The sequence below is a fragment of the Pseudophryne corroboree genome, chromosome 2 (assembly GCF_028390025.1).
Source record: "Pseudophryne corroboree isolate aPseCor3 chromosome 2, aPseCor3.hap2, whole genome shotgun sequence".
Classification (NCBI taxonomy): domain Eukaryota; kingdom Metazoa; phylum Chordata; class Amphibia; order Anura; family Myobatrachidae; genus Pseudophryne; species Pseudophryne corroboree.
The window spans coordinates 873,560,295-873,575,942 of record NC_086445.1 but is presented as its reverse complement, the minus strand read 5'-3'; the positions used below and the strand labels follow the sequence as shown (position 1 = coordinate 873,575,942).

The window sequence follows — 15,648 nt, the reverse complement described above, 5'->3', positions numbered from 1 at the left end:
AGACATTGACCAGCAGCAATTGCCTCCACAAAGTACACAGGGAGCTGAGATGGTGGATTCCAGTGGGGACGAATTGATAATCTGTGAGGAGGGGGATGTACACGGTGATATATCGGAGGGTGAAGATGAGGTGGACATCTTGCCTCTGTAGAGCCAGTTTGTGCAAGGAGAGATTAATTGCTTCTTTTTTGGGGGGGGTCCAAACCAACCCGTCATATCAGTCACAGTCGTGTGGCAGACCCTGTCACTGAAATGATGGGTTGGTTAAAGTGTGCATGTCCTGTTTTGTTTATACAACATAAGGGTGGGTGGGAGGGCCCAAGGATAATTCCATCTTGCACCTCTTTTTTCTTTTCTTTTTCTTTGCATCATGTGCTGATTGGGGAGGGTTTTTTGGAAGGGACATCCTGCGTGACACTGCAGTGCCACTCCTAGATGGGCCCGGTGTTTGTGTCGGCCACTAGGGTCGCTAATCTTACTCACACAGCTACCTCATTGCGCCTCTTTTTTTCTTTGCGTCATGTGCTGTTTGGGGAGGGTTTTTTGGAAGGGACATCCTGCGTGACACTGCAGTGCCACTCCTAGATGTGCCCGGTGTTTGTGTCGGCCACTAGGGTCGCTAATCTTACTCACACAGTCAGCTACCTCATTGCGCCTCTTTTTTTCTTTGCGTCATGTGCTGTTTGGGGAGGGTTTTTTGGAAGGGCCATCCTGCGTGACACTGCAGTGCCACTCCTAGATGGGCCCGGTGTTTGTGTCGGCCACTAGGGTCGCTAATCTTACTCACACAGCTACCTCATTGCGCCTCTTTTTTTCTTTGCGTCATGTGCTGTTTGGGGAGGGTTTTTTGGAAGGGACATCCTGCGTGACACTGCAGTGCCACTCCTAGATGGGCCCGGTGTTTGTGTCGGCCACTAGGGTCGCTTATCTTACTCACACAGCGACCTCGGTGCAAATTTTAGGACTAAAAATAATATTGTGAGGTGTGAGGTATTCAGAATAGACTGAAAATGAGTGTAAATTATGGTTTTTGAGGTTAATAATACTTTGGGATCAAAATGACCCCCAAATTCTATGATTTAAGCTGTTTTTTAGTGTTTTTGGAAAAAAACACCCGAATCCAAAACACACCCGAATCCGACAAAAATAATTCGGTGAGGTTTTGCCAAAACGCGTTCGAACCCAAAACACGGCCGCGGAACCGAACCCAAAACCAAAACACAAAACCCGAAAAATTTCAGGCGCTCATCTCTAGTGTATATACTTTTTAGGATATTTTCCAGCCTCCTATCAGCTGGCTCCTTGAGGGCGGCCGTATCTGGAGACGGTAACGCCACTTGTTTTGATAAGCGTGTGAGCGCCTTATCCACCCTAAGGGGTGTTTCCCAACGCGCCCTAACTTCTGGCGGGAAAGGGTATAACGCCAATAATTTTCTATCGGGGAAAACCCATGCATCATCACACACTTCATTTAATTTATCTGATTCAGGAAAAACTACAGGTAGTTTTTTCACACCCCACATAATACCCTCTTTTGTGGTACTTGTAGTATCAGAAATATGTAACACCTCCTTCATTGCCCTTAACATGTAACGTGTGGCCCAAATGGAAAATACGTTTGTTTCTTCACCGTCGACACTGGAGTCAGTGTCCGTGTCTGTGTCGACCGACTGAGGTAAATGGGCGTTTTAAAGCCCCTGACGGTGTTTGAGACGCCTGGACAGGTACTAATTGGTTTGCCGGCCGTCTCATGTCGTCAACCGACCTTGCAGTGTGTTGACATTATCACGTAATTCCCTAAATAAGCCATCCATTCCGGTGTCGACTCCCTAGAGAGTGACATCACCATTACAGGCAATTGCTCCGCCTCCTCACCAACATCGTCCTCATACATGTCGACACACACGTACCGACACACAGCACACACACAGGGAATGCTCTGATAGAGGACAGGACCCCACTAGCCCTTTGGGGAGACAGAGGGAGAGTTTGCCAGCACACACCAAAACGCTATAATTATACAGGGACAACCTTTATATAAGTGTTTTTCCCTTATAGCATCTTAATATATATATAATCATATCGCCAAATAAGTGCCCCCCCTCTCTGTTTTAACCCTGTTTCTGTAGTGCAGTGCAGGGGAGAGCCTGGGAGCCTTCCCACCAGCATTTCTGTGAGGGAAAATGGCGCCGTGTGCTGAGGAGAATAGGCTCCGCCCCCTTTTCGGCGGGCCTCTTCTCCCGTTTTTCTGAGACCTGGCAGGGGTTAAATACATCCATATAGCCCCAGGGGCTATATGTGATGTATCTTTTAGCCAGTATAGGTATTTCATTGCTGCCCAGGGCGCCCCCCCCCAGCGCCCTGCACCCTCAATGACCGCTGGTGTGAAGTGTGCTGACAACAATGGCGCACAGCTGCAGTGCTGTGCGCTACCTCATGAAGACTGAAAAGTCTTCTGCCGCCGGTTTCTGGACCTCTTCACTCTTCGGCATCTGCAAGGGGGTCGGCGGCGCGGCTCTGGGACCGGACTCCATGGCTGGGCCTGTGTTCGATCCCTCTGGAGCTAATGGTGTCCAGTAGCCTAAGAAGCCAATCCATCCTGCACGCAGGTGAGTTCACTTCTTCTCCCCTAAGTCCCTCGTAGCAGTGAGCCTGTTGCCAGCAGGACTCACTGAAAATAAAAAACCTAACAAAACTTTTACTCTAAGCAGCTCTTTAGGAGAGCCACCTAGATTGCACCCTTCTCGGCCGGGCACAAAAATCTAACTGAGGCTTGGAGGAGGGTCATAGGGGGAGGAGCCAGTGCTTTTACTTTTGTGCCCTGTCTCCTGCGGAGCCGCTAATCCCCATGGTCCTGACGGAGTCCCCAGCATCCACTTAGGACGTCAGAGAAAATACCATTTTATGATGCCAAAAATATAGGGAAAATGTTTCATCTGTGGAAGTTTGTGGCATTGAAAAGCTGTTAGATTGGATCAATTTATTAATAATTATTTTTCTATAATTATTATAGCACATTAAGCATATAAAATGGAATCGTGAGCTGGATTATATGTAATGTTATATTCTTGTCAAAGAAGTGTCCCATATTTCTACTCCAAACATATATATATATATATATATATATATATATATATATATATATATATATATATATATATATATATAGATCTAATGGGAATCTCTGATAAAACTCCTAAGTGAATGGAATACACTGTCTTCTGGAATCCAAGTTGGATCCCATCCACTTCTACATTCTCCATGTACACAATCTTTGAAAATAAACATCAGAGTGACACAAAGCCATTGACTTAAGAGTAGATATAGTATAAAAGTAATACTCACTGGTTTCAAGTGGATGACAGAGCTGTTTGACATCACCGTGTGATCTCCTTCCATCATATCCAGCTCACTCTTGTCATCCGAGGCATCTGGAAGACTATTCACACTACTGCTTTGGCTACTGGCACTAATAGACATGCTAGGGATAGACTGGTTACTACCAATGCTGTTCACTGTCCCTGTTCTGCCAACTCCATGTTCCTGCTCCTATAAAGAAATAAAAATGTCCATGAACTACAGTACATGAGGAGAAAAACTATATAACAGTCTTCAATTGCATCTTGCAGTTATACTCTCCTTCGCCACCCCTCCCTGCCAGTTTATCCTTATCCGAAGTTGGGCAGATGGACTGTCCGTTTTCAGCTCTTCCTCCGGCACCACAACATGCAGGGGAGCTGCCCACACTATGCTCGGCATAGCGGCACAGAGTTTCTACAGATAAACAGCTGTGTCCTCGTTTAGCCTCAATACGCCACGCAGCGAGAGATGCCTGGAGCGAGTGAGCCGCCAGTTCCTGGTAGCCAAGGGCGCCTTTATTTTGCTGAAAATCATAATGAGACTAGGACACACCAGGATACACTTGTATATTGTGTGTGACTGAGTCTGTATATGAAGCACAAAGGAACTTGGCATGGGAAAAAAAATTCAGAGACTCAGTCACACACAGATATACTGTACAAGTGTCGCATATCAAATGAATCACAGTCTCCTGATGCGTCCTAGTCGCATAGCGGTGTGGCTAACACTCATTTTTAGCAACAAAGATGCAAAAAGACACCTGATACTAACAGAGTGTCATGGGACCTGGGGTGCAAACGGTGCTCTGTGGTGAGACTGCAGCAAGACTGTAGGAGGACAAATATGTATTGATAACAATGACACGGTCACTGTAACCATTTAATGGCCAGACCAATATATTGTCTACATTTCACCAACTCTAGCAGGGAAGAGAGAAAGGAGTTGGAAGAGGGGCATGATAGGGGGTAAAAAATTAGAGAGGGAAGACAAATAGACAAAAGTGATCGTTTGGGAACATGTGTTAGAAAAGGAAAGTGAGGAATCTGGGAAGTGATGGGACAGAAAAGGGGTGGAGGGGGGAGGTTGGGGGTCAACCCCGGCTACAACGGCAGCACGCACGCTCACTACCAACAGGAGGGGAAGACAGAAACAACGGAGGAGATGTTAACTACTAATTAGGTAAAATTAGGTAAGCAAGGTGTAGAAAATAGTGGTATAACAGGGAAAGGGGAAAAAAAAAATAGAGGGTGATGGGAATGATGACAGAAACAGGGAAACACAGGAGGAAGGGGGGGGGGGGAGAGAGAGACAGGAGAAATAAGGGAAGACGAGCAATAAATGAAAAAATATCAGGAGAAATATGATGGGAATATGACTAGGGGCAAGAATAAGGGAGCAGGAAGGTAACAGAAGTAGGTAAAACAATGTGAGCGCTCAGATAAGATAATAGTACAACAGCTGCTGGTTTTGTAAATATACAATTTAATTATGTAAAATTCCATATAGACATAATATGGCTTCAATTTAAAAAAAAACCCACAACATAGGAACAATTAAAACATATAATAATAGACACGTGTCCTGTAAATGCGGGACTTGCTGGTAATTAGCGCATTGCTGGTTAGATTTAAAGATATACATTTTGCATGCAAGAAGCCGACTGTTAGTGGCCACTAGTAGCTAAAAACTTGAGCTCATTAGAATGTTAGTAAAGGCAGTTCTTTTGCTAAGCATAGCTGATATACTTCACCAATAAGAGCTTCTGGTTGGCTGTCCAACTGGGGGATAAGCAATGTGAGTCCTGCAAACAGGTGGTATCCACACCTGTGATATTTGCCGTGTGGAAAAATCCCTCACTCACTTGCCAAGTTGTAACGGCCGCTCTGTTTTAAAAAAAAGTTTCAGTATGTATACAGTCATCCATAGACAGGAGCGCAATATCCAAGAAAGTGATTTGATGGGGATGGGTGGTGTGAGTGTATTTAAGACCATAACTATTAGTGTTAAGGTGTGTGATAAAAGCATGAATACAATTAACATCCCCATCCCAAATGAAGAATAAGTCGTCTATATATCGTCCATAGAGGACCAGGTTCGCCCCGAGGTCCGCCCCCCAGATGAGCTCCTGTTCGAGCGCACCCATGTAAAGGTTGGCATAAATCGGGGCGAACCTGGTCCCCATGGCAGTGCCTCGTGTAAATAATATTTGTGCGCAAAAGTGAAATAATTGTGCTCTAGTATAAACTTTACGGATGCCACCAAGAAGGATTTGAGATGTTCAGCAACTGTATTATCATTATCCAAAATATTCGAAATTACTTCTATCCCTTTAACATGTGGGATATTCGAATATAAGGATTCTACATCACGTCAAAAATTGGTACGAATTTTTCCATTTGATATCCTTAAGCATATTCAAAAACTGCATTGTATCCTTGATGTTGGATTTTAGTTGCACCACATACCTTTGAAGGTGTGCATCCACAAAGTGTGATAAATTAGAAGTGATGGAACCTATTCCCGAAATTATAGGGCGCCGAGGGAGTGATGTGAGTGTCTTGTGAATTTTGGGCAAATGATAATAAATTGGAGTGATGGGGTAAGAAGAAAACAAAAATTGTGTGTCATTGGATATTGCGCCCCTGTCCTGTGCCTCATCCAACAGCGCTCCAAGCTCTTTTTGGAATGCCGCTGTAGGATCAGTGGGCAATATTTTATAGGTGATCGCTCACAACTGTGGAACGCAGCCGGAAGTCTTGAACCCAGAAGTCGCAGTACGCGGCACTCCAGCGTCTCCTGCAGCATCTGGCTTGCTGCCCAGCACTGTCCATCTCCGTGGCCGCATGCAGTGTCCACCAGCTCATGACACCACCAACGAGCATAAGGAGATAACACCCGGGGAAGCCACCGCAGAGCGGCCATTACAACTTGGCAAGTGAGTGAGGGATTTTTCCATACTGCAAATATCACAGGTGTGGATACCGCCTGTTTGCAGGACTCACAATGCTTATCCCCCAGTTGGACAGCCAACCAGAAGCTCTTATTGGTGTAGTATATCAGCTATACTTAGCAAAAGAACTGCCTTTACTAACATTCTAATGAGCTCAAGTTTTTAGCTACTAGTGGCCACTAACAGTCGGCTTTTTGCATGCAAAATATATACAGGTTGAGTATCCCTTATCCAAAATGCTTGGGACCAGAGGTATTTTGGATATCGGATTTTTCCGTATTTTGGAATAATTGCATACCATAATGAGATATCATGGCGATGGGACCTAAATCTAAGCACAGAATGCATTTATGTTACAAATACACTTTATACACCGAGCCTGATGGTAATTTTAGCCAATATTTTTTATAACATTGTGCATTAAACAAAGTGTGTCTACATTCACACAATTTATTTATATTTCATATGCACCTTATACACACAGCCTGAAGGTCATGTAATACAATATTTTTAATAACATTGTGTATTAAACAAAGTTTGTGTACATTGAGCCATCAAAAAACAAAAGTTTCACTATCTCACTCTCACTCAAAAAAGTCCGTATTTCGGAATATTCCGTATTTCGGATATTTGGATATGGGATACTCAACCTGTATCTTTAAATCTAACCAGCAATGAGCTAATTACCAGCAAGTCCCGCATTTACAGGACACGTGTCTATTATTATATGTTTTAATTGTTCCTATGTTGTGTTTTTTAAAAAAAATGTAAGCCATATGATGTCTATATGGAATTTTACATAATTAAAAATTGTATATTTACAAAACCAGCAGCTGTTGTACTATTATCTTATCTGAGCGCTCACATTGTTTTACCCAGTTTTTCTCATATATTTAATTATATATTAGTATTGGTGGATATCCAGATCCCCCATTTGTGAGCTGCCGGAAGAATTAAGACAAGTGTAAACAAACATATATTACAATTAGCGCCCACTTTCTGTTTTTTTTTTGTTTTTTTTTAGGTAACAGAAGTGGCAGGCCAGTATGTTTCAACCTTAAAAAGCACCCCATACGTAGGGAGTACAGCTGTGCCACTAAGTTATAAAGGGATACAATATAAAGAGCAAAAAAGTAAGGAAAGGTAGAATGTATGTTATTACAGGCAAAAATTGTCTGTGTGTCACAACAGTAGTTTATAGTAAGGTCTAATTTATTTTTGGCTCCTTTGGGATAATAAAAATGGACAAAATACAAAAACTTATTATCTTTCATTTTAAACGACACTTTGTGTTTTTTGTTAATAAAGTTGTGGCCTTTGTCACAGCATGACTGCATATTATCAGGCACTGATTTGTAGTTGTGCCAAGTAAAAGCACGTAAGACGGGTTACTCCCCTTAACAGACATACCTCTTCCTCCTCTTGGGTTTCCACAGCAGGGCCATTATGGGCCTCTTGGAAAAGCAGCTTCTTCATTTTACGGTATTGTAGGTTATCCAGCTCTCTGACTGCATCTTTTGTCCTCTGGATCAGGTCAATTAACACTGTTTCTGGCCGCTCACGCAAGACAAATATGTGCTATAAGATAACAAGAGTACAATACAGTAAATAACATAATAAATTAGGACAATATAAACTCAGGGGGTGTCTCAGTTGTGGGGTACATGCATCACTGCTGCGTCTTTGGACACAGCAGCGATGCAAATATATGCTAATGCCACAGGAGGCATCTGAGGGCATCACAGATGTGAGTCTTGCAACCGAAGCTACAGCATCGGATCACCTTTGCAATGAACGCTCGAACCATCAGCCACTGGAGTAAGCCAAAGGCTTCCTCTCCGTAGCCAAGGCCAGTCAATTTGCAAGACGCAGGCACTAGCCTTGGCACGCCTACAAAGCGGAGGACACCTCAGTTTTTGGAAACTGAGCCTGTCGCTACCGCCAAACTGTCGCAGTATGGCTTGGGGGCACTGCGTGTGATCTCACACCATCAGAGTTGTATGTAAGCCATTCCTGAAGCACCCTTAGTGCCTTGTATGACAATAGCCTAAAGCTGGAAAATGTGATATTTTCATTCATTTCTAATTAAATATATGCAGATACATATGTCTCAGTGGATTGGGCAAGTAATATAGTTTGTACACCTATAATGGCGATGAGAAGTGCTCATGGCAGCATCAGGTCTCCCATGCTCTGGTGCGCTCTGGTTGGGGTAATGAGGTGGCTGGGTATTGCAGGAGACAGAGCATGCCCCAGCTCAGGCTTTAGCATACTATGCATGCATCATTAGAAAAAGAAAATAAGAATTTATGGGGTCATTACACAGAAATGTCAGACTAAAATAAATGGACTGAGCGCGGTTACTGCTTAGTTTACTTTCTGCACATAAAAATAATTAGACTTGGGTAATATCCTGCATATAAATGCAAACAACTCAAGACACTGGTTTTCACATGTCTGGAATATCCTATAATTTTCACACTTAATTTCACCCATCAGAAAAGGAATGCTTTCTGTTTCACGTATATAGCACACAGCGGGGCATTACCAGCAGGTGGGTTTCGAAAAGCTTCAATTATCTGACCTAAGATTTAAACGGAACAAAATGTACGCACAAGCCACTGAGAATATTTGAATGTTTTTAAATAATGAGCACCATGGCATTTGAGATCGTTTTCTCTGTGGAAAGTCATTATATGAGGAAGGATTGTATTTGCATATAACAACTCATTTTCTGTTTCAGTGAATTTCATTCTCCTTTTTGTTGCAACGTAAATGTAGAAAAAAATATCACATCTGATTTAAGAACACTGCATTTAAGTGAAAAATGTACCATAAACTACAAGAACCAAAACATCATTTAGCTTTTAAATGTCATGCACAGTGGTTCTCAAACGGTGTGCCTAGGCCCCCTGGGGTCCCTCAGGACACATGCAGGGGTCCTTGGGTTGGTGGTCCTGGACCAAGTGAAATATTTCTGGTCAGTGTAATAGATAAAACCAGCGCTGGTGGCTGGCAATCATAAAATATGTGGATAAAGGGAAGTAAATCCTGTCCCTCACCACACAACTGAAACGAAGGATGACATGCATAAAAGTACAATTTATTTAATATTACTTTCGAAATTTCTCAATTAGAAACTTTTGCCCTAGGGGTGACGTGAAAAAAAATTCTGATGCACCCTGGGCGCAGTGATTCAAAAAAGTTTGGGAACCACTGGTCTAGCATAAATGACACAATGCAAGCAAGTGTCTGGGTGGTTGCTGTGGTTCAGTAAAAATGTTGAACAGAAATATTTTGTTAGTAAATGAACCTTTCAGAGCTCTAAGGGTGTGTATACACGGTGAGATCCTTGCTATGCCCGATTTTCACTTTGCGATTTCCCCTGAACTCCCCAGGGCCCAGCACCACCGATTTTGACTAACTTTTCTTGAGATATGGACTATGTGTGCTTACGATTTTGGCTTATGTGAGATGTCATTGACATGTGAGATGAACTAGATAGGACACTGATCTAGCAAGGATTGACTTGCCTGCACAGTCTTTCTTTTCTTGCGATACTGACCTGGCGGGACCGCACATCGGGATCGAATCGGGATTGCAAGTGGCATAACACCTTGCGATTTGCACTAACTTTTCTTGCAATTTTGACTATATAGTCAAAATCGAAAGAAAAAATCTCACTATGTGTACACACCATAACACTGGATCATCAATACTGCTTTCAAAACCACATTTGTCCTGGTTACTAAACAATATACAGGTTGAGTATCCCATATCCAAATATTCCGAAATACGGAATATTCCGAAATACGGACTTTTTTGAGTGAGAATGAGATAGTGAAACCTTTGTTTTCTGATGGCTCAATGTACACAAACTTTGTTTAATACACAAAGTTATTAAAAATATTGTATTAAATGACCTTCAGGCTGTGTATATAAGGTGTATATGAAACATAAATGAAATGTGTGAATGTAGACACACTTTGTTTAATGCACATTTTTATAAAAAATATTGGCTAAAATGACCTTCAGGCTGTGTGTATAAGGTGTATATGAACCATAAATGCATACTGTGCTTAAACTTGGAGCCCATCACCATAATATCTCATTATGGTATGCAATTATTCCAAAATACGGAAAAATCCGATATCCAAAATACCTCCGGTCCCAAGCATTTTGGATAAGGGATACTCAACCTGTATACTGAAGGCATTGCAACAATTTATCTTGACTATTGCAATAACCTTTCATGACTGTGTTTGCAACAGCAATGTATAATCATTATAGGAGAGGGAATTACAAGGTACAGTACATTGCAATAAGGAAATATTCACCTTAAGTAGCTCATCTGATGTTGGTCTGTCTTGAGGGATCTTCTGGAGACATGAATCTACAAAGTTTCTAAAGTAGTCAGACCTGTATAAAAACAGGAACAAAAATACAATCTTCAGAACATTCACAGATCACTGCATATAGTAGACTGTCTCTGCGGTCACTTCTAAAAAATAACATAAGTCACCAAGGAGTTCTGTGACCAAAGGCATTATCTTTAATCCTTTTCAATAGGCAATGTATTATTCTTATATGGTTTTCAGAATGAACAGAACTCACTGATGATACAGATATGAACAGGAATGTATACATAAATTAGCATCACCTGTGCACTATATAGCTGTACTATTAAATCAATCATCAAAAGTTTCAGTATGTCTATTTTTAAATGCAGAGGGTGGAACCAAAGGATGACAGCCAGCGGATGTGCTCTTGTTTAGCCTTTCTACTCCCTGGTTTTGTATTTTATAGTACTAATCATTTTTAGTATAGTTAAGCAAAAAATAAAACTAATCACAATAAAATAATGAATACATCTATCTTATAATGACTACTTAAAACACAGACTAAAACTGCTGTGCGGTTACATTATAGAGTGGAACATTTAATAGAATGAATACATTTTAATTCAGTGGATATACTTGGTGCTAAGGGCCTATTCATCATCCTTTATGGGCCCGCTACACATGTGGAAACGCTAATTGTTGTTAGTAACTGGTCCATTCATTATTGATGGGTCAATTGGGCCGCCTAGTATTCAACAAATTCCAAAAACTTACGTTTTCAGAGTTTACCTGTGGGTGACCTTGGGTCATGCATGCGCAGTCAGATGGCACGGCAGTGGTAAGTATCAGGGATACTTAATTATTGTCCCCGATGATGAATCCCTAAGTAAGGGTGATGCTATAAAGTTTTGGTGGCAGAGAAAACCACCTTTATAATTGCCTATATTCTTTCTTTTCAGAAAATGTTAAAGTCTAAGGGGTATATGCAATTGCGGTCGAATTCCCGAAATTGTCGAATTTCGGGTCATTTTCGACCAAAAAAAAAAAAATCGCCTATGCAATTCAGTGCTTTCCGACCAAAAAACGGACTTTCAAAATTCGACTTTTTGAAATTCGAATTTTTGCAAATTCGACTTTTCTGCAATGATACAAGTGCTGCAATTCGACCAAAGCATATTCAATTCAAGTTTGGAAATTCGACAGCAGTGCTTTTAGACAGCAAATTCGTCATTTTCAATCCGCCACACTTTGGAGGGTGAAAACAAATAAAAAAATTTTAAACATGTTTTTTTTTGGGGGAATAGCAGATCTATTTATATTAGAAGGGATTAGGTACTTTTTTTTTTTTTTTTGGAGGCACAAATATTATTTATATATTTTTTAAAATATTATTATTTTTTTTTTTTTTTTAATGCTGGAACGGTGAAATCATAAAAAAAAATGGCGTGGGGTCCCCCCTCCAAAGCATAACCAGCCTCGGGCTCTTCGAGCTGGTCCTGGTTCTAAAAATGCGGGGGAAAAATTGACAGGGGATCCCCCGTATTTTTAAAACCAGCACCGGGCTCTGCGCCTGGTGCTGGTGCCAAAAATACGGGGGACAAAAAGAGTAGGGGTCCCCCGTATTTTTAACTCCAGCATCGGGCTCCACTAGCTGGACAGATAATGCCACAGCCGGGGGTCACTTTTATGCCGTGCCCTGCGGCCGTGGCATTAAATATCCAACTAGTCACCCCTGGCCGGGGTACCCTGGGGGAGTGGGGACCCCTTCAATCAAGGGGTCCCCCCCCCCAGCCACCCAAGGGCCAGGGGTGAAGCCCGAGGCTGTCCCCCCCCATCCAATGGGCTGCGGATGGGGGGGCTGATAGCCTTTTGTGATAATAAAAAGATATTGTTTTTCCCAGTAGTACTACATGTCCCAGCAAGCCTCCCCCGCAAGCTGGTACTTGGAGAACCACAAGTACCAGCATGCGGGAGAAAAACGGGCCCGCTGGTACCTGTAGTACTACTGGGGAAAAAATACCCAAATAAAAACAGGACACACACACCGTCGACAGTAAAACTTTATTTCATACGTCGACACACACATACTTACCTATGTTCACACGCCGACATCGGTCCTCTTCTCCATGTAGAATCCACGGATACCTGAAAAGAAAAGATCAATATACTCACCCCAGCCATGGTCCAGAGATAAATCCACGTACTTGGCAAAAAAACAAACCGAACACCCGCTCCATGCCGGACTGAAAGGGGTCCCATGCTGACACATGGGACACCTTTCCACGAATGAGACCTGTCAGTGACAGCTGTCACAGAAAGGTCTCTAAGCCAATCAGGAAGCGCAACTTCGTTGCGCTCACCTGATTGGCTGTGCGCTGTCAGTACTGTGACAGCACATCGCAAAGCCGCTCCATTACTTTCAATGGTGGGAACTTAGCGGCTAGCGGTAAGGTCACCCGCCGGTCAGCGGCTGACCGGCGGGTGACCCCACCGCTAGCCGCTAAGTTCCCACCATTGAAAGTAATGGAGCGGCTTTGCGATGTGCTGTCACAGTACAGACAGCGCACAGCCAATCAGGTGAGCGCCACGGAAGTAGCGCTTCCTGATTGGCTGATGGGACGTCAGTGACAGGAGTCACGTGATGTCCCGGCATTCGGGAGAAAGGGGTCTGATGTGAAAACATTGGACCCCTTTCTAGTCCGGTATGGAGCGTGTTTTTGCGTGTTTTTTTTTTTAAACAAGTACGTGGATTTTACTCTCTGGACGTGGATTTATCTCTGGACGCTGGAAGGTGAGTATAATTTTTTCACAGGTACCCTCGGATCGTCGGAGACCGTGGCAGTCGGCGTGTCAACATAGGTAAGTATGTGTGTGTCGGTAGTAATAAAGTTTTACTATCAAGGTGTGTGTGTCCTGTTTTTATTTGGGTATTTTTTTCCCAGTAGTACTACAGGTACCAGCGGACCCGTTTTTCTCCCGCATGCTGGTACTTGTGGTTCTCCAAGTACCAGCTTGCGGGGGAGGCTTGCTGGGACTTGTAGTACTGCTGGAAAAAACAATATCTTTTTATTATCACAAAAGGCTATCAGCCCCCCCATCCGCAGCCCATTGGATGGGGGGGGGACAGCCTCGGGCTTCACCCCTGGCCCTTGGGTGGCTGGGGGGGGGGGAACCCCTTGATTGAAGGGGTCCCCACTCCCCCAGGGTACCCCGGCCAGGGGTGACTAGTTGGATATTTAATGCCACGGCCGCAGGGCACGGCATAAAAGTGACCCCCGGCTGTGGCATTATCTGTCCAGCTAGTGGAGCCCGATGCTGGTGTTAAAAATACGGGGGACCCCTACTCTTTTTGTCCCCCGTATTTTTGGCACCAGCACCAGGCGCAGAGCCCGGTGCTGGTTTTAAAAATACGGGGGATCCCTGGCCAATTTTTCCCCTGCATTTTTAGAACCAGGACCAGCTCGATGAGCCCGAGGCTGGTTATGCTTTGGAGGGGGGACCCCACGCCATTTTTTTTTCGGGTTTTTCACGTTTTTTTACCGTTTTTTAAAATCGCGGCAAAATCCGCCAAATCGGCCGATTTTCGCCCGCGACTCTGGCGAATCCGTTTTTCATTGAATATGGTGAATTCCGGAAGCCACCTTCCGGGATTCACCTGTCGAATTGAGTCGAATTAAAAAACGGCGAAAATTGCCGCGAATTCGACCGCAATTGCATATACCCCTAAATCAAACATGTATTTAATCCCAAGTGCTGAGCACACACAGTACACCTATTTTTAGATTACTGAAGCCGTATTTGTGTAACTGCTAGTATCTGATTTTTATGATTGACGTGTCCATAAGAGAACGTCTGTTACGAAATCTTGACACCTATAACTTCCTTGTCAGAGTTTAAAACACTTCTTCTTTTTTGCTTTGGTATGTGCTGAGCTTTGGAGTTTTAGCAGAATCTTATTTATGCCGTGTGAACGATTCTATTTTGACTGTGCATTTGTCCACATTGTTGTGACCAGAGAATGTAAGATGGACAGATACTCCGATCTGTGAGCTCTTTACAGAATAACTGACAGAGATGAATGAAAAGGGACCAAGGAGTATAGAAAGTCTATTGATCCATCATCCACCTCTATCAAATGCCCTCCACTAAGGCCAGACTTACACCCCTTTCACACTGAGCGAATAACCTGGGATGTTGCCAGGGGAACACGGTCCAGTCTCTGTGTGACATGGTTCTACCCAGGTCCAAATTGCCGGGGCCTCGCTACCAGGGTTATGGTCAGGCCAAACTCACGTGGCCTGCAGTCAGAAAGGGTGTGCCTCGGGTTTTCCAACCAAGGTCATGCAGAAACACGCTCTTTGGCTGAGCGGGAAACACAGGTGGATGTTATCAGAAAACTGCACACACAGAAACAGCATGTCACATTGGAAAGACGAGGAGGTACGTGAACTTCTGGCAAATTAGAAAGGAGGAGGAAATAAGCAAATCACTTTGACCCATCCATTTTTCATGAGCTCATCTTTGTGTGGCAAAAAATCGTCCATTTGTTATGACACACTTAAGTTTGCCAGTGTTGACTGGTCCTGTGTGAAAGGACACGACCCAAGAACAACCCAGGGTGCCGTATACATGCGGTATAGGAGCTAAGATCAGAGTTTGGTCTGAAAGTGGCAAGTCAGGGTTCTTCATAGCAATGTTGCTCGGTTGGCTTTAATAAATGTGGCTGTTTAAGCCATGATTCAGGTACCTAACCCATTAACCAGCCTCTCTATGCCATGATTCCAGTGTCTGCCAATAAACTCTGAAAAATGGATTTACTATGAGCATAAAAGTCTTGTCTCTAATAGAAAGAAACACATTCTTAGAGTTCAATCCAATTAGGTGTGAGTTTCCCCTCACAGCGAGTTTACGGCAGTCCAGACTCACACAAAACTACTCAAAGAGGGTAATTCTGAGTTGATCGCAGCAGCAAGTTTGTTAGCAATTGGGCAAAACCAT

The 15,648-nt window shown here is 43.3% G+C and overlaps 1 protein-coding gene across 1 annotated transcript in view; it reads right to left on the bottom strand.

Annotated features, from left to right (window-relative positions):
• Positions 1-15,648, bottom strand: part of TAOK1 (TAO kinase 1) — a 164,900-nt gene that overhangs the window by 31,288 nt on the left and 117,964 nt on the right. Inside the window, exons 11-13 of the mRNA XM_063955938.1 lie at positions 10,648-10,729; positions 7,721-7,888; positions 3,346-3,549 (exon numbers count right to left, since the gene is read on the bottom strand). Coding sequence (XP_063812008.1) covers positions 3,346-3,549; positions 7,721-7,888; positions 10,648-10,729 — 454 coding nt within the window. The remainder of the gene's footprint in view (positions 1-3,345; positions 3,550-7,720; positions 7,889-10,647; positions 10,730-15,648) is intronic.